Raw genomic sequence first — 17,792 nt, 5'->3', positions numbered from 1 at the left:
ATACAGAGAATAAACTTTTTGTTTTCTCTCAGAGTGTGGCCCAGCACCTTATACCAGAACATCTGAAGGACAATCGCAGTATGGTTTTAGTTAGTAATGGAGCTGAAGTTGTTCGAATTGAAAAGGAGAAGTTTATTAACTCAGCAGATTATGAATCATTAAGCAAATTGCGCACATTAGAGAAAGAATACCCAAGGTGAGTGAAAGTAGTGACTTATCGTGATTAATGTAACACATCTTTATTCACTGTGATCAGTGAACAATCTTGAATCAATGGGGTTCATTGCCTGCAGTTTCTGTTGGTTTTTCTGTTTTGGTGATTTTTCACTGCAGCTTCAGTTGGATTTTTCTGTTGTTGTTCTTTGTTCATTTTAAAAGCACATAAATGTCTCAAAATGGCAAAAAACAAAACAAAACCCAAACCACCCAGTACATCTGCCCAAAATGTCCAAATTGCTAGTTTGAAATGGCAGAATTTGGATGTTTTACACTGCAATGCATACAAATAGCTAGGTGGGGGGTGTTATGGATGTGTTTCAGGTGGGACTAAGGAAGGTCCAAAATTTAAATGTCCAACAGTGATAACTGGATGGGAAGAAACACTCAAGTTAAAAAAAGGACATTTTAAATTAGTTCTGTTTCAGTCACATCTACAAAATGTGCTCTGATTTAGCAGCTATCCACTGGAGGGAATAAAGCATGGCCCTTTATGAATTCCCCAGTGTTGCTTTCCCTCTCCCCTGAAAGTGAAATCAGAATGCAATACCAGCCTCTATGACGGCATCAGGCATTATGGGCATTCTGAACAAAGCAGGTCTAAAGAGTAGCCTAGTTCAGTTCAGTGAGCTGTAAACCAGGTGGCCCAGGTTCAATTCCCACTTCAGCTCTTTTTGGTTGTGAGCCCTACAGAAACAGACATATACCTACTGCACCTAAATATTTATGATAGAAAAACATGGAGCTGTAGACAGCTAGCTGCTGTGGCTCCATTACACCCGTCCAAGGATCAGCTTTAAATCGGCACTTTGCCTCACCGGCTTCTCCCCCGTATTGGACCGGAGTGTTCCTTGCAGGATTCCCAAGTGCGTTCGATCATTGGAGTGGCGTGAGATGGCTTCCAAGCTCACCCGACCGGCTCGGGAGTGGACCAAGCAGACGGAGCTGAAAATGGCGGACCATGTGGCACCCTCATCTCCAGAGGCTCCAAACTCCGGGTGGGTAGCTGAAATTACGGCCGAAGTACAAGCGGCAATTGAGGGTTCATTGGGGGATAAGCTACAGCATATCCTTGACAAGCTAGATATGCTGGATCAGCGTTTTGCTACTCTTACCTCAGAGGTCCGGGAGACGGAGGATTCTTTCAGTGTGTTTCCCAGGAGCAGGCAGCACATAACTCCACCATCGTGGCATTGCAGGCCAAGATTGATGATCTGGAAAACAAATCGCGGTGCAACAACCTGCGTTTTATCGGCTTGCCCAAATCGTTGAAGGAGGCGGAGCTCAGGGATTTTCTCGAGTACTGGTTGCCAGAGTCTTTGTCTCTGCCGCGGACCCCGGGCACATTGCAGATCGAGAGGGCTCATCGTTTGGGGCCATGTTGGGAGTCTACGGATCACCCGAGGGCGGTTATCTGTTGCCTTCTTAATTACCGGCACAAGGTGGAGGTCCTAAGAGTGTTACGGCAGGGAAAGAAGTTGCTGTATGAGAATCGTGCCATCCTGTGCTTTCAGGACTATTCAGCTGAAGTATCCCAAGCTCGACGCCGGTTCTTGCCCCTGTGTACCCGGCTCATCCAACGCCACATTGCCTTTTCCTTGCAGTACCTGGCCCGATTGCAAGTGGTGCATCAGGGCAGGGCCCACCATTTTGACATCTTAGAGGCGGCGCAGCGTTTCATCATGGAGCAGATCCCTGAGGGCCCTGTGTGATGGGCAGCAGCGGAAGCAGGGGCCCAGCCATCTGATGGGCCCGACCACCTACTAATTTTGGACCTTGTTGGGGGGGCCTTATTTGGTCTCTTAGTCTGGGGCTTGCTGTGCATCCCATGTGGGGGCCTCTTGTCCGTCGCTGAACATGAACTCTTTATGTGTTCTCTTTGGGGAGTGTTTGAAAGGTATGGGGTGGGGGGGATGTTTGACTGTTTGTAGTGTGCTTGAGGGGAATGGAGGGTGGGTGGGGAGGGGTGCCTTTTGGGGTTTTCCTTATTTACCCTGCAGCTTGACCTCGCATGATGCGCTCTGGGGGGTGCCATTCTTGCTTCTCCTTCTTCTTCTCCCTTTGTCTTGGAGCGTCTTTGTTGCTGGCTGGGGCCTAGACCATCAGTGGGGTCTTACTGAAGGATTCCTATAGAGGGTGTACACAGTTTCCTGGAAGTGGTGCCCATTAGGAGGTGTCCCAGGACTAGGCTGGGGGAGGTAGGGTGGGGCTGTGTAGAGAGGGAGGGGCGAGAGAGGTGTTCTTTGGGGTTGGGGAGCGGAGGGGGGGTTAGGTCAGATGGGAGATTCTTGGTTGGGGTGGATGGAGGGGGTAGGACTTTGTGCAGGCAGTGGGGGTATCTTTGGAGGCTGTTCAGAGGACGTTGGCAGGAGCTGGACAGGTAGAGGCTGGGACACCTTTCTGGTACCCTACAGGAGGTATCTTTTTTCCTCTGATTGCCCTGTTCTGGAGTACACGTTAACCTCGTGGAATGTGGGGGGTATTCATTCCCCCATAAAATGACAAAATCTTACAACGCTTGAATCGCTCTAAAACCTCTATTGCTTTTTTGCAGGAGACTCGGTTGTCATCAGCAGAACATGCTAAGCCCTGTACCTGGTGAGTGGGTGCTCACTTGGAGGTACCCACAGTCGGTGAAAAGGGTGGGGTAATTATTCTGATTCGCAAAGGACTCCCTTTTCAATCCCATCGAATGCTCCGCTATCCTAATGGTCGTTATATCATTGCGTCAGTTACGCTCAATAGGGCTCTATTGTTATTCAATGTTTATGCCCCTAACAGTCCTCCGGCCCAGTTTTTTGTGGGACTTCACAACCAACTTTTGCAATTTGGGGATGTTCCTCTGCTTCTTGGGGGGGGATTTCAATGAGGTCCCCGACCCACGCTTGGATCGTTCTGCTTCCACGGACAGGGAAGCTACTAAGCTTTGTAGGGGGGCTCGAACTTTGGAATCTGCGTTGGGGTTGCTTGATGTTTGGCGGGTACTGCACCCTCTGGAGCGGGACTATTCTCACTTATCTCGGGCCCATCAGACATTATCCCATATTGATTTGGTTCTTATGTTGCGTCCTTTGCTGTCCCGGGTGCAAGGGGTGGAAATGGGCCCCATTGAAATATCTGACCATGCTTGGGTGGGTTTTCGCTGGTCGTGGGGTGAATCCTGGAGTAGTCAGCAGGGGTGGCGGTTTCTGTGCTATCTCTACTGTGATGCTTGTTTTCAGGAGTTTCTGCCTCGGCGGTGGGCTGACTTTAAACATACTAACCAGCAGCATAGAGACGATCCCATTCTTTATTGGGAGACAGCGAAGGTGGTGTTGCGGGGAGAGGTCATCACCTATGCGGCATGGATGACCAAAATGCGGTACTATGCTGTTTTGGCTTTGGAACGCAGAGCTACTGGGTTACGTCGTCAGTATGGTCGGCAGCCCTCTCCCCTGCTTTGGACACAACTTTTGGAGGTACAACAGGAATTGAATGAATTATTATATCAGGGTGCGATGCGGTTGCGGGCTTACTACCAGTTTCAGTTGTGTCGCTTCACTAATAAGAGTAGTTGGCTGCTGGCGCGCACGGTGAAGGTGCATTGCAGTCAGGAAGCCATCACAGCACTACATGACGCTCGTGGGGTGCTGTGTCATCGACCTTTGAAGATTTGCGAACTTTTGCGTTCATTTTTCATGGATTTATACGCTAACCCAGGAGTGGCTATTCTGGATGGGCAGTGTACCTTGATAGTGTGGATTTACCTTGTTTGTCTCTCAAAGATTCAGAAGCTTTGGATCTCACCTTTACTGCTGAGGAGGTGGAGTGGGCAATACGGATTAGTCCTTTGGGAAAGGCACCTGGCCCATGGGTTTCGGAGCAAGTTCTATAAACTCCTGGTGGAGGATATTGCTCCCGTGTTGGCAGACGTTTATAATCTAAGTGTAGCCAAGGGCTTCCTTCCCAGATATCTGAACTTGGCTCAAATTATTGTCCTTTTGAAGCCTGGTAAGGACCCCCACTGTCCCAATTCATATAGACCCATCTCTTTGTTGAACTATGAGGCTAAGCTTATGGCGAAAATACTGGCGACTCGCTTGGCTCGTGTGTTACCATCGGTGATTTCAGCATCTCAAGTGGGCTTTGTCCGAGATTGCCCAGTTGCTAAGAACATCCGGCGTATTTGCTGGCTTTGGAGTGGACAACAGTGGAGGGTAGCCCCTCCTTGCTTATCAGTTTTGATGCCGAGAAGACCTTTGACAGAGTGCGGTGGGGCTACCTTTTTGCGGTGCTTCGGCAGTATGGCCTGGGTCCCTTCTTTCTTAACGCGATCTGAGCATTGTATATTGATCCGGAGGCGTGGGTTCTTGTTAATGGGGAACTCTTGGGTTCTTTTAGGATCTGTCTTGGTACCCGGCAGGGGTGCCCGTTGTCGCCGTTATTGTTTGTGCTTTTGTCTCGATCCTTTACTTCGAGAAATTCAATCTAATCCTGATATACGGGGCCTGGCTCTGGGGGCCTCTCATTTTAAATTGGCGGCTTTTGCGGATGATCTCCTGGTGTTTTTAACTGACCCTCAGCGGTCGTTGCCTACACTGCTGGAAAGTATTCGTGAGTATGGGGACTTTTTGGGCTTCCCCCTGAATTTGGCTAAGTCGGAGGCACTGGCTTCCTCGGATCTCCTTCTGCAGCATTGGTGGGGCAGCTTTCCATTACGCTGGGCGGACTCCTCTTTTCGGTACCTGGGGATCCGGCTAAGTATGGATCTCGCTCAATTGTATTGCATTAATATCGATAAGCTCCTCTCGGATACTAGGCTCTTACTGGTTAAATGGCAGGAACTTTCGCTTTCGTTGACTGAAAGAATCCATTTATTTCGAATGATTGTCTTCCCCAAGTGGCTTTATGTTCTCCAGACTCTCCCCTTGTCACTCTTGCAGAAGGATATCCAGGCCTTATATTCTATGCTATCCCGGTTCTGCTGGGGGGGGACGGGACGGAACGGAACGGAAGCCTAAGTTGCGCTGGTCCTTGCTGGTTAGTCCGACTTCTGAGGGTGGTCTTGGGGTGCCTGATGTCTGGATGTATAATCAGGTGTGTTTGTTACGTCATGTGGGGGTCTGGGTGCTGGGCACCTCTTTTTATACTGATGTTTCATTGGAGCGGGACCTCTTCAGCTACTTTATCTCCTTCAAGCCCCTTTGTCACGGTTGCCGGGTGCTTGCAGGTGTAGTGTCCTGTTTCGGCCGTTCTGGGTGACATGGCACCAGATTCTTCGGTTTTGGAAAGAGGATCCTTCCTCCAGTGTCTTATTGCCACTGGTGGGGAACCTGGCTTTCCCTTCGGGGGTTGGCCCGTCTGTTTTTGGTGGCTGGAGGGCACGGGGTATTGAGCTATTGCAGCATGTTCTGCAGCATGATGGGGCCCTTCAATCTGGTGAGGATTTGATCTCTCAGGGGGGTTCCTGGAACTGGTTTTCCTTTTGCTTTCTGTCAGCTATGACATTATGTAGGTTCCCTTCCGGGGGAGTCCTTAGGTGGCGATTTTGGGACCCATTTCTAAACTAAACTAAACCTTAGGTTTATATACCGCACCATCTCTGCAATTGTAGAGCTCGGAACGGTTTATAGAAGTTGTGATGGAAAGGAACTCCAATGGAGGGTTAAAGGATTAAAGTGTAAAGAAAGTTAGATGGGTGTAAGATGCCGGAGGAGAAGGAAGTGTTATATTTTTGAGAATAGCCAAGTTTTCAGATGTTTACGGAAAAGTTGGAGGGAGCTTGAGTTTCGGAGTGGGGAGGTGAGGTTGTTCCAGAGCTCGGTCCCTAGTTTTCCTGCATGGGGTATACCTTTTATAGAAGGGAAGAATAGTTTTAATATTTGGGAGAATCTGGTGGAATTAGGAGTTGAGGAATTCCAAGATAATGGAATAACGGGAGGAAGGATGCCATGAAGGATCTTGAAAGTTAGGCAGGCACATTTGAAGTGAACCCTGGAGATTACCGGGAGCTAGTGAAGCTTGGACAGGAGTGGTGAGACATGGTCAAATTTACTTTTTGCGAAAATAACTTTAGCCGCCGCATTCTGAATCTGCTGAAGACTATGGAGGCTTTTCTTAGTTAGGCTTAGGTAGATAGAGTTGCAGTAGTCCAATCTGGAGAGGATGATGGATTGTACAAGGACGGCAAAGTGTTTTTGATGAAAGCAGGATCTCACTTTCCTCAGCATATGAAGGCTAAAAAAGCTTTTTTTTTTTTTTAATCAGGGAATTGAGATGGTCACTAAAGGATAGTGAAGAGTCTATGGTGATGAAACTGAACAGAATTTTGCTTGAGAACTCAAGCTGTAATGTGGAGCCAGAGGACAGTGGGATGGAGGAGGGTAATTGGTCCAATTTTGGGCCGAGCCAAAGTAGTTTTGTTTTGGACTTGTTCAGTTTCATTTGTACTGTGAGGGCCCAGGATTGGAGGTTCCTTATACATGAGGATATGTTCTCGGAGAGGTCGGAGAGGTTCGAGTCGGTCTCGAGGAGGACAAGGATGTCGTCAGCATAAGTGTAAAGTGTTTCTAGGGGGATAGATGGAGGAGTTTCAAGGAAGACATATAGATGTTGAAAAGAATTTGAGATAGAGGTGAACCCTGCAGGACACCACATGTCGGTTTCCAGGGAGAGGATGAGGTGCCGTTCATGTTAACGGTGTAAGAGCGGGAACGTAAAAATTTGGAGAACCAATCTAGAACTGTGGAGTTAATGCCTATCTCAGAGTTGGAAAACTAGAATATCGTGATGGACAACGTCAAAAGCTGCAGAAAGGTCAAATTGTAGAAGAACAGCGAACTTGTTACGAGAATGCAGTAGCTGGACTTTAGAGATTTGTGAGGCTAGTAGGGATTCGGTGCAGAAGTTGGGTCTGAAGCCGTATTGGTAAGGTAGGAGAATGGAGAATCTTTCTAAGTTGGATGAGAGTTTGGTAGATATGATAGACTCTAGCATCTTGGTTAGGAGAGGGATATTTGCTATTGGACAATAGCTGGATGGTATGGAGGGGTCTAGATCAGCTTTTTACAGAAGTGGGGTCAGAGCAATGTGTCCCATTTCAGAAGAGAATAGGCCGGATAGTAGGGCAGAGTTTATAAGTTTGGTAAGAGATGCGATGGCCTGTGCGGGAATATTCTCAAATAGGTAGGAGGGGAAAGGGTGCAAGGCGCAGTTGCAAGATTTTAGTTTGAGGCAGAGTTTAGAGACCTGCGATTCAGATACGAGCTCAAAGGTGGTCCAGGACCTGTCGGCTGGGATAGGGTTGAAGTTAAGCAGCGTAGGGTTGAAATCGGTGGATACCAGAGAGTTGTAGGAGACTGCAGATGGAAAGGAGCATCTTAAGGTGGTGACTTTATCATTGAAGAATTTTGCAAGAACCTCGGCTGAAGGAGACGAGGGGAGTAGGGTGGAGTCGTTTTTAGAGGTTAAGGAGTGCCAGAATTTGAACAGTGCACTATTCTGGTTATTGGATTTGGAGATCTTGTCACCGTAGAAGTTCTTCCTTGCTTTTTTTAATATTGTATTGTAGAGCTTAATGTTGACGCTCCAGGTCTGTCTATCTGAAGGAGATTTAGATTGTTTCCATTTGCGCTCCAAAGCTCAACATTTCTGCTTCAGTTCTCTGTGAAGTGGGAGGTACCAGGGAGCCTTATGGAGGTAGGAGATGGTTTTAGTAGATAGTGGGGCGAGGGAGTGGTAGGTGGACTTGGAAAGGGCGATCCAGTTATGCCAATTGGTTTCAGGATCTGCAAGCTTAGGAGCAGAGGAGAAATGATTGAGGAATTTGGTCCAGAACAGATCGCTCGTAATTTTTTTACGGAAGGTAATGGAATTGGAGGAACGGGGTGGGGCTCCAAGATGAGACATGAAAATGGGGAGACTGAAAGCCCCAAGGAAATGGTCAGACCAAGGGACATGTTCCCAACGAGTATCTTCGGTTGAAGTTTTATAAGCGGTGAGATCGAGGAAACTGATGAAGTCTAGTGTGTGCCCCTTTTCATGAGTTGGAGCGGAAGCAGGGGGGGAGAAACCTAGAGAGGTGAGGAAATTGTTAAATTCGGTCGTATCCTTACTGGTGATGTCGTCAAGGTGGAGATTAATATCTCCGATGATCAGTAATCTTTGAAATTTGAGGAAGGCGTTTGTTATGGTTTTGAGGACGAGATCTGAGGATTTGATCCAAGGGGTAGGCGGGCGATATAGTAGCAAGATACCCAGTGGGTGAAGGTGGAGTTCATCGTTGACTGAGGCTAGCATATATTCTAGTGAGGCATGGCTGCCCTTTTCAAGGAGCTGGACATCAAAGAAAGATTTGTGGAGGAATGCCAGACCGCCTCCTTTTCGGTGTGTTCTGGGTGAGAAGAGGCCTTGGTAACCATGGGAGCAAAGTTTGTTTTGTGTGAATAGGTCGTCTTTAGTAATCCATGCTTCCGTGATGCACAGGAATCCAGGATCAAGATCCTCAAGAAGGTCCTTCAGAATTTGAATCTTGTTGCATGCGGATCTGGCATTGCAATAAAGTGTCTGGACTGGGGTGAGAGAGTCAGAGGCCTGGTTGGGGAGATTAGCATGGGGCACAGGCTTTAGAGAGGCATGGTTGGCTTTTCAGGGTTTTTTTTTTTTTTTTTTTGAAGGGTGACTTCTGGTGCGCATCAGCGTGGAGATTCTGAGGCCAGGGCAGATATTGTTGGCATTTGAAGAGTCGAGTATGTTGGGAGAGGGGGGGTTTCAAGCAGAGGGAGGTAATGAACAATGAGCAGTTTAGGAGAAGAAGGAGCCAGAGGGGTGGATTCATGGTGAGGCTAGGGACCTATTTAATCTCTGAGTGAAGGTTTAAAACAGGAGGACAGCGCGGTGTCTAGTTGAGTAAGTAAGACAAGAATGGGGAAATAGGCGTCATTTTTTTTTTGGGGGGGAGAGCTAAACAGAGGTAGAGCCTAGCAGAAAGTACAATCTAGCAACTAAACAGTTTTCAGGTAGGAACTTAACACAGGAGAACTTAAATCAGGAGAGATTAAACAAGGAGAAATTGAACAGTCAAGGAAGCCTAGGCTGCTCTCGAGTCAGGAGGAAAACTGAGGATCAGAAAGTGAACACTAGGCAGGATCCTTAGTAATGAATACAATTTAACATCTGACAATTTTATGTGGGAATTAAACACAGAGAGACTTAAAGTGAGGGAGGAAACTTAGACAAGGCGAGAACTGCACAGTCTGGAAGTCTACGGCAGTCCTTGGAAGGGCTGGAGTGAAGCAGGGCTCCAGAAGTGAGCAGAGGTAGGACGGAGGAAGGAGGGACAAGATGGAGGAAGCTTCCTCCTTCCTCTGCCTTGGGGGTCGTTAAGGAGAGAAGCTTTCGGCGGCCTCAATGAGCTGAAGAGAAGCCGGGCGCTGAGGTGCGCAGAGGCAAGCTCGGTCAAACTTGCAAAGGCATTCGACAGCTCTCGGGTAGGCTGGAGGGAAGTAGAAGTGAGCGGAGGCAGGGAGGATCCCTCCTGCTCAGGCGGCGTTGGCACCGAGGTGGCTGTTAATGAAGCGGAGAACGGCTCGACAAGGGGTGCTGGGGGCAGAGCTGAAGGGAGAGCTGGGGCCTAAAGATGGCTAGTTTTTTTCCAGGCAGAGAAACGGTTCAGCAAGGGCTGTTGGGGGCGGAGTTGGTCTCCCACGCCGGCCAACTCCTTCCCTTGCGGTGGCTGGAGCAGAAGGAAGAGCTGGGGCCCGAAGATGGCTGGTTTTTTTTCGGCAGAGAAACGGCTCAGCAAGGGCTGTTGGGGGCGGAGTTGGTCTCCCACGCTGTACTTTTTTGATGGCAGATCTAGACACTAGGGTCTCTATCTCTTATTTTCACAGACAGCTCTGGACCCTTAGCCCACCCAGGGTTTTCCCAGGGGTTTGGAGGTTTGGCAGCGGGATTTGGGCAGGGACCTTGGGGAGGGGTTTTTGTTGTGGGTGCTGAAATGCACCTCCAGCCTTATCTCTAATGCAGACTTAAGGGAATGTCACTATCGCACTGTTTTGCGAGCCTATGGTTCTCAGTCAGGCATAATATATGGGCTGTGTTGACACTCAACTTTGTGGGAGTTGTTCTATCGAGGTTAAACCTTATTTTCATGGTATCTGGGGTTGACTGGGGATCCAGGCCTTTTGGACAGCGCTAGCCTCCTTTTTGCAGGATCTTCTTCATGTGTCTGTGCCTGTCTCGGTGCTTTCTATGCTTTTTGCACATTTCTTTTTGTTTTCCGGGTACACTACCTTGGAAAAATTGTTTCTTAGTAAATGTTTTATTTTTGGGAAGAAATGTATCTTGTGTTGCTGGCTCTCTTCTGACCCGCCTGCCTTTTGGTTCTGGAAAAATCGGCTACATGAGCTCATGGGCTGGGAGGCTCGTCTGGTCTCTTCTTCTCGCCGCCACAGTAAAGCCTTTGTAGACACCTGGACTCCTTATTTGGACCATTTGTCACCAATCAGTCATAGCCATATTTTTAATAGACTACAATGGTACTCTGCATTGCCTGTTTGATTTATCTACTCCTTCTGTGCACTGTAGTTCTCTCTGTTAGATGGGAGGGGGGATTTTTTTTTGGGGGGGGGGGCTTCTGTGGGGATGGGAGGGATTATTGTTTGTGACTGTGGAGGACATCAGAACACAGTCCTCCATGGTGCCTGATCTTTCTTGTAAACATGGTTTTCTGCTGTTCTTGTTATTGCAATGCTCTTTGTTTAATAAAAAAGGATTTCAAATAAATATTTAACACCTGCAAGCCTGAAGGGTACAGTCAGGTGCAAAATGTCTTTCCCTGTTCCTGAAGAGCTCAGCATTCAAAACAAAATGTTCCCTGGTTTACTTTCCATTGCACTGACCACTGGATTGCCCCGTTACTCTGCAAGGACATCTAGATGCCCATTTCTGTAAAAATGCTGACAGGCAGGCATCCTTTTCCTGGATTTTTGGTGTTCGTAATTTGGACATTTTAATTTGCAAAATGGCTGGTTTTGGATGTTCTCATATATTTTTGAACAGGAAACCCCAATATTCCTGTTCAAAACTGGCGATGAGAAGGACTTTTTTGTAGACATTTTGAGGAGGCTGTCCCAATTTTGACTTGGACATCCTTTCAAAAATGCACCTCTGCAGTATGTTATTTTGGGACTGAGGTTGCAATTTATCCCATTATCAGATCATATTCTGTTCCGATGGAGCTTTTTGTTTGATCTGAGAGAAAGAGGGCTGAAAGGGCAACACAGATTAGGAAATATTTTGAAATAGAGGCTTTCTGAATTTTAGTGTAATCCCTAACCCTATCTCCACTAGAGTACTATAATATAATGCTAGTTCTTGGCTCTATAACGTTACTATCGCATCTAAAAACTAGCTCAAAATGCAGCGGTAAGACTCATATGTGGATTATGGAACTTGTAACACCTGCAGCCCTACTATATGAAACTACATTGGCTGCCGTTAACCACAAGGATCAAGTTTAAAATGGGCATCACTGCCTTTAACCCTTTCAAGACCAAGGGACATATTTGTCCCATAACTTTAAAATCCTATAAATTTTGATTGGGATAGTCTACAGTTCTAAATTTGATATGTACGGATTCCATATGATACTGCCTTTATGTAAACAAACTGGTTCCGACATTCATTCATTAGCGTCGTTGCCAGATTGACGAGAAGATTCACTTGCCACACTGTCCATAAGCCAGAAGTGTGATTTTTTAAAATAAAAATAATGATATTTCACAAAAAAAATCAATTTTTTGGCATCTGCAAGCCCTTTTTACCATAAAAATGTCGTCAAAACCACAAAAATTGGCCTACGATCCTTATGGTCCTGAAAGGGTTAAGATCCTAAGAGGGAATGACTCTGACTACCTAATAGAGTTAACCTAATAGGGTCTACCTAATATAGGTAACATCAGAGGAAGCTGTGTGAATCACTTTGTGCTAATTATGTGAGGTGTAGTCCACCATTTGAATCGCGCTCGCCCGTTATCAGATATTTGCTTTAAATCATCGTTGGTTCCCTGAAGCAGGAACGAAACGTGGCACGTCGGAACCTGCAAGCTATAAGATAAGTTCACTGTTCTTTTCCAAATAGACATACCCAAGCTTAGACCTAGTGGTTATAAGTTTACATATTTGAAATTTTGTTTACTTTTCAAATACGCGATGATTGGGCGGTGAGGCAATAGCATCGGGTTTTTTCCCCAGTTCTTGCCTCCATGATTCTGAACGTTATGAATTACTAATATAGCATGTTTATAAGCAGGACAAGAGTGATTTTTTATATTTCGCATACCTAATAGAGTTGGCTGTCCTGCTCCAGAGTACTTCCAACAAATATTCCACCAGAAAGCTTTTTCACTTAAGAGTCCCAGCATGCAACAATATAAAGTCTACTAGGAAAATTACCCTATCCATCCAATATCAATTAGCAAAATGCTGGAAACAACTACAGCTTACACTACAATCTTGTGGCCACTACCTCAAGTTCAGAAAACTTCTAAAAGCATTTCTGTACCAAGACAGGGAGCCAACCCTGAACTAACTGAAACGGTAATTGTAAAAGCATATTTCTAAACTGTCTAATGCAACTCCTGGGACAAAACAAAGAACCAACAACGACCTACTTGTACTTACTAAATAGTTGAAACTATGACCTAACTGTATTAATAATTATACTGATTTACATGTACTAGCGACCCTATTGAATGTCCTCATCAATGTGCCCATTGTAATTTCCTGGGTAACTGACCCGACCTCTTGTAATCCAACCTTGAACTGAACAGGTAAAGGCAAAATAGAAAACCTGATTATCATAACATAACAGGTGGTTGTATGAGACTGAGGGGAAGAAATTATAAAAGCATACCAAAAAAATTACAAAATGTGTGTCTCCTTAGTTGAAAATTTCTCTTTTCATTCGTTTTTCAAATCACATTCAACTTTTTACTGTACTGTTTTTCAGTGATGACCAGCTGTGCCAGATCTTCCTAGATGAAAACCGCTGGAAATTATTCAAAACAGATCTGGTAAACTTAATAGTGGATCCTTATGCTAAGAAGTTCACTAGAACACCCAAGCCACTCGCTCAAGAACCACTGAACCTGAAAAGTGCAGGCATCCTAGACCTGTCCACTACTTGTACATCCAGCCTGCAGGAGCCTTCAAAAATGGAATTCAAAATTGTGCCTGTCTGCAAAAAGACAAGACAGGCTGATACAGAGCTGCCACATCTTCAACCCAGGCTCATCCACAGCATTTCTGTACATAGACCCAGTCTGAAAGTATTACTGCAGTGAGCAGACAGCCACAAGCAAGTCACACCGGTTTTAAAAATAATTTGACTTGCAGGAAAACAGGATTCTTATTCAAGTTATTTGTTCTACACTATTATAATCTGCAGTATAAGCAACTCCACTTGTTTGCGTGATATCCACTTTAATTGATTTTCTTATTTAGTGAAAAATAGTGCCTTAAAAATAAGTCGATACAATGTACAGTGATCATTCTTGGAACCAAACCAGAAGCTAAATAGCTGGTATGGGAAAAGTAGAGAGGGTGGAAAAATATTGCAATCTGTGACCACAATGCATGAACCTGCCCTTGTCCAGGTATTGCTGTTTGGAGTGAGGTATAACCTTCATATAATCCACATAAAGATCAATAAAATCATGTCTGGGTGATAATATCCATATTAAGGGAAAGTTTTAGATCACATTTACATGCATGCAAGCTGTTTGCTTATCTCTACTTTGCTTATTGAACATGTAATTCCAAACTGAGGGGATAAGACTGGACTTACATCTACTGACGTACCGATAATTTAAGCACTGCCTTATCACTTGACTGGGAACATTAAAAATGTAGCCACACATGATTTGAACCCAATGGGAAAATATTTTTAATGCAGTTTTGGTCTAATCTGCAAGTTAAAATATTCAAATTACAGTAATCTAGAGTCATGTTAGTCCCAGTTCAAAGGTATCATCTATGTTTAAAGGAGTCTTCCTCTACAAAATTGAAATAGAGTTGGGTATAATTCAATCAAACTGACTGCTGCTTTGAATTAATATAAGGTAAACACAATTATTAGCTAAATAAATTATTTTTATAATGCATGTCCAGTGAATGCTCAAGGCACGATATAATATGATAAACAGGAAAAAAAAAAATAGTATTGGGCATGTTCGTTTAATTTAAAACAGCACAGGAAATGCTAACAAAACATGTCCCTTATAGTGTTGTTTTCAATTGACAGATAAAATGAAAAACAAAGTGGTTCTTTTATTAAGGTATGCTAACCGATTTAGCGCGCGCTAAATACTAAGGGCTCCTTGTACGAAGCCGTGTTAGCGGTTTAATGTGCGTAATAGCGCGCACTAATTTTCCAGCCCTGCTAGCCGCTACCCGCCTCCTCTTGAGCAGGCGGTAGTTTTTCGACTAGCGCGGGAGTTAGCGTGCGCTAAAAATGTGCGTGCGATAAAGCCACTAACGCGGCTTCGTAAAAGGAGCCCTAAGATGCCCATAGGAATATAATGGATGTCTTAGCATTTAGCGCATGCTAAATTGGTTAGCACACCTTAATTAAAAAAAAAACCCAAAAAGAGATATTGTGTTTCATTTTTCTGTTTCACTCAGAGCCAGTCCCACACCACATAAACCCATGCTGCAAATTTGTAGAAAAGTTTCCCCCGCTCCCCAACTTGACCTCTCGATACATCCTTAATTTTATCCAGCCCATACTAGTTACATACTCGAATGGCTGATGCAGTTTTGAAATATAGCAGCCACAAAGCAGGAGCAGCTGGGGATTGTTTTTGCCCATTTGAACCCCAGAGTCTAGAAAAGATTTAAGAATGCAAGGAATGTTAGGCAAACCTGGGAAGGATGGCTTTCTTAAAAAGTTTTCAGTGTCAGTTTAATCATCCAGTGATAATTTCACTCTGATTTCTTTAGGAAAAGCAGGACTGAAAGTCTAGGGGGGTCCTTTTACAAAACAGCGCTAAAAAAAAGGGGGCATTAACATGCCCTTACGGGAGTCTTTCCAATACACTAAGACCATTTTTAGTTCAACATTAAAATGATCGATTTTTTTGGCCGTGTACTAGTGTGTGCCTACTTCCACCTATTTTGTAGGCAGTAAGGTCCAGAGCCTATAAATGGCACCAAAGTGCGCCTGCATTGTAGGTACTGCTCAGTGCAGTTGTTAATCAATTGCTAGGAGCCACTTATAGAATCCTGCCTGTGGCACCTAGGCATCGCTAAGTATTCAATTAGGCCAGGTTTTACTTTGCCTAATTTACCTTTGCCTAACTCAGATGCACTAGTGATAACTAAGTCAACCACACATATTCTCCACTCTTAACCATGCCTACCTGTCAGGTAGGTATCGGAGGGCACCTCCACTTAAGCATCGCTAGGCATTCTAAGAGTTTGGCGCCAAACTCTTAATTAGTCATAAAAAAATTGTTTTTAATGGCTGAAAACTGGCACGATCAATTGCCATACCAATTAAGCCAATTTAAAAAAATTGAGTACAGATTCCAAGTTAGGCATTGCTAGGCATCCTTGATTAGGGCGCCCTATATATAATCTGGCCGTAAGGGCTCATATACTAATCAGTTAGGATGCAACAATGTAGCTGCACAAATTACTACAGAAACACCCACTCTCCTCTCCAGATATACCCCCTCCATGGCAAAAATAAAATTTGTAGCATGTAATGTGTACGTGCAAACCCAGAAATTAGGCAGGATGCCTGAGTGCACTCTGTGGTGAGATCTTTTAAGCTACAGTATGTATGTGCTAGAGCTTACTGCAGCTTGGTAAAAGGACCCCAATAGGTGCTATTGGGTCAAATCAAGAATGACTTATCAATGGCTCTCATAACCTTATGCCATATTGTAATTGGGACATTCCAGTACTTATAACTGTGGTCTAGATCCTTTTAGGCTAGATGCCAGTAGTGTTATGGAATGTGTGATAGTGAATAAAATATATATTTAGCTATGCCTTGAAAAATATTTACACTGAGTTTTACTGTAACATAATGCAACAGATGAAAAGTGTCTTCTTAGCATGAAATGTCAGCAGCTCTATGAGTGCCATTTAAAGTGACAGAAATTATACTACACTAGTTTTATGGTCTAATGAAGAATTTGTCAATACAACACACACATCTTCTAAGACTGATGAATATATTGTGTTAACACATAACAGCTTGTACTTAAAGGATAATAAATTGTACTGTGGGAACAACCTGAGCTTTAACTCAAAATTGTTAACCTCTGTTACATCATATTATTAACCTCTGTTGCATCATATTATTTTGCTAGCAATAAGACATGAACATTGAAATTGTGTTGGCTTTCAAATATAGTTCTACCATTCAGTGTATTCCATAGAAAACTAGAGTTGATGTGTATAAAGTATTTTCCCTCCAAACTTTGCACAGCCAATCAGGTACTTTGTCATTCCTATATTGGTTTCTAGATGGGTTCCATATGAATTTGCAAAGACAGTTGTTTGCACAGTTCTGTAAGAAAGGCCATATTATTGTGAAAAGGGTGACTGTCTCTGGGAAAATGTGACTACAGTAGTGGATCCAAAATTTCGAGAATGGTCAATTTTTCTTGTCATGGGTCCATAGGCAGTCTGCAAAAGTTACATGTTTGAAGTTCTGTAGCTTTTTAATTTTTTCACCTAAAAGGATGGGGTTTGGGTTGTTGTGTTGTAAATTGTTTCCTCTAACAGAATTCATTCGAATTTAATTTTTTTAAAATTTCTGGTGACTTTAAATTAAAAGTTACTTTTTCCTTCTGTGTATTTTGCTTTGTTTTAATACTATCCAACCTGAGGGACATGTTATTTGCCTCATCTGTTAACCCTAAGAGCCTTTACTGAATGAGATTTTTGTTAACATTCAGTAATAATGATGAAGAAATTCTTATATTAATTAACCTATGAGAAAGTTGGCACACACATAATATGCTCAGAGGCAGATGTAACTATATGCATATATGTGCCAGTAAGAATCAGAACATTTTTTTTTCTACATGTATGCCGATTCAACCTCTGCACCACCAATTATGCATCCCTGGGAATGTCTGGTCATGTATCAAATGAAAATGCTCATTATTGGGTCTATATTCAGAAGCATTTATTTAGGGGCATAATTTTTTTTTAAAAAAAGTCTGTCCCTTTTTGGCCTAAGGCACTAGGTGCCCATAGTCGGCAGCAGGGAAATGTCCATTCTCGAAAAAAATGTCCAAAATGTGAGTTTTTTCGAGAATGGCCTACCTGTACGTTCAGGCATTTAATTGCCCAGACCGCCACTACATCTATCTTTAAAACATATTCCCAATCAAAAATTTGCCCAAGTCCCAAATGCCTAAACCAAGATCTTTTAGGTGTAGGAGGGGCCAGTCCTTCACCTAACAGCACAATTCTCTAACCGGCGTCTGTCATAAGCGCTGATTAAAGAATTGGGATCCCCCCCGAAGACTACAGGAGAAGGGATGCCCATTCCCACCTGACAGACACCCCCAAAG

General features: G+C 44.3%; 1 protein-coding gene across 1 annotated transcript in view; it reads left to right on the top strand.

Moving 5' to 3' along the window:
* Positions 1-17,067, top strand: part of CNBD2 (cyclic nucleotide binding domain containing 2) — a 162,966-nt gene extending 145,899 nt beyond the window's left edge. Inside the window, exons 9-10 of the mRNA XM_033944929.1 lie at positions 33-196; positions 13,208-17,067. Coding sequence (XP_033800820.1) covers positions 33-196; positions 13,208-13,541 — 498 coding nt within the window. The 3' untranslated portion in view covers positions 13,542-17,067. The remainder of the gene's footprint in view (positions 1-32; positions 197-13,207) is intronic.
* The last annotated feature ends 725 nt before the right edge of the window (positions 17,068-17,792 follow it).

Source organism: Geotrypetes seraphini, chromosome 5, assembly GCF_902459505.1.
Source record: "Geotrypetes seraphini chromosome 5, aGeoSer1.1, whole genome shotgun sequence".
Taxonomy (NCBI): Eukaryota; Metazoa; Chordata; class Amphibia; order Gymnophiona; family Dermophiidae; genus Geotrypetes; species Geotrypetes seraphini.
Note: the sequence above shows the minus strand (reverse complement) of the source record. Positions and strands in the feature narration are given on the sequence as shown.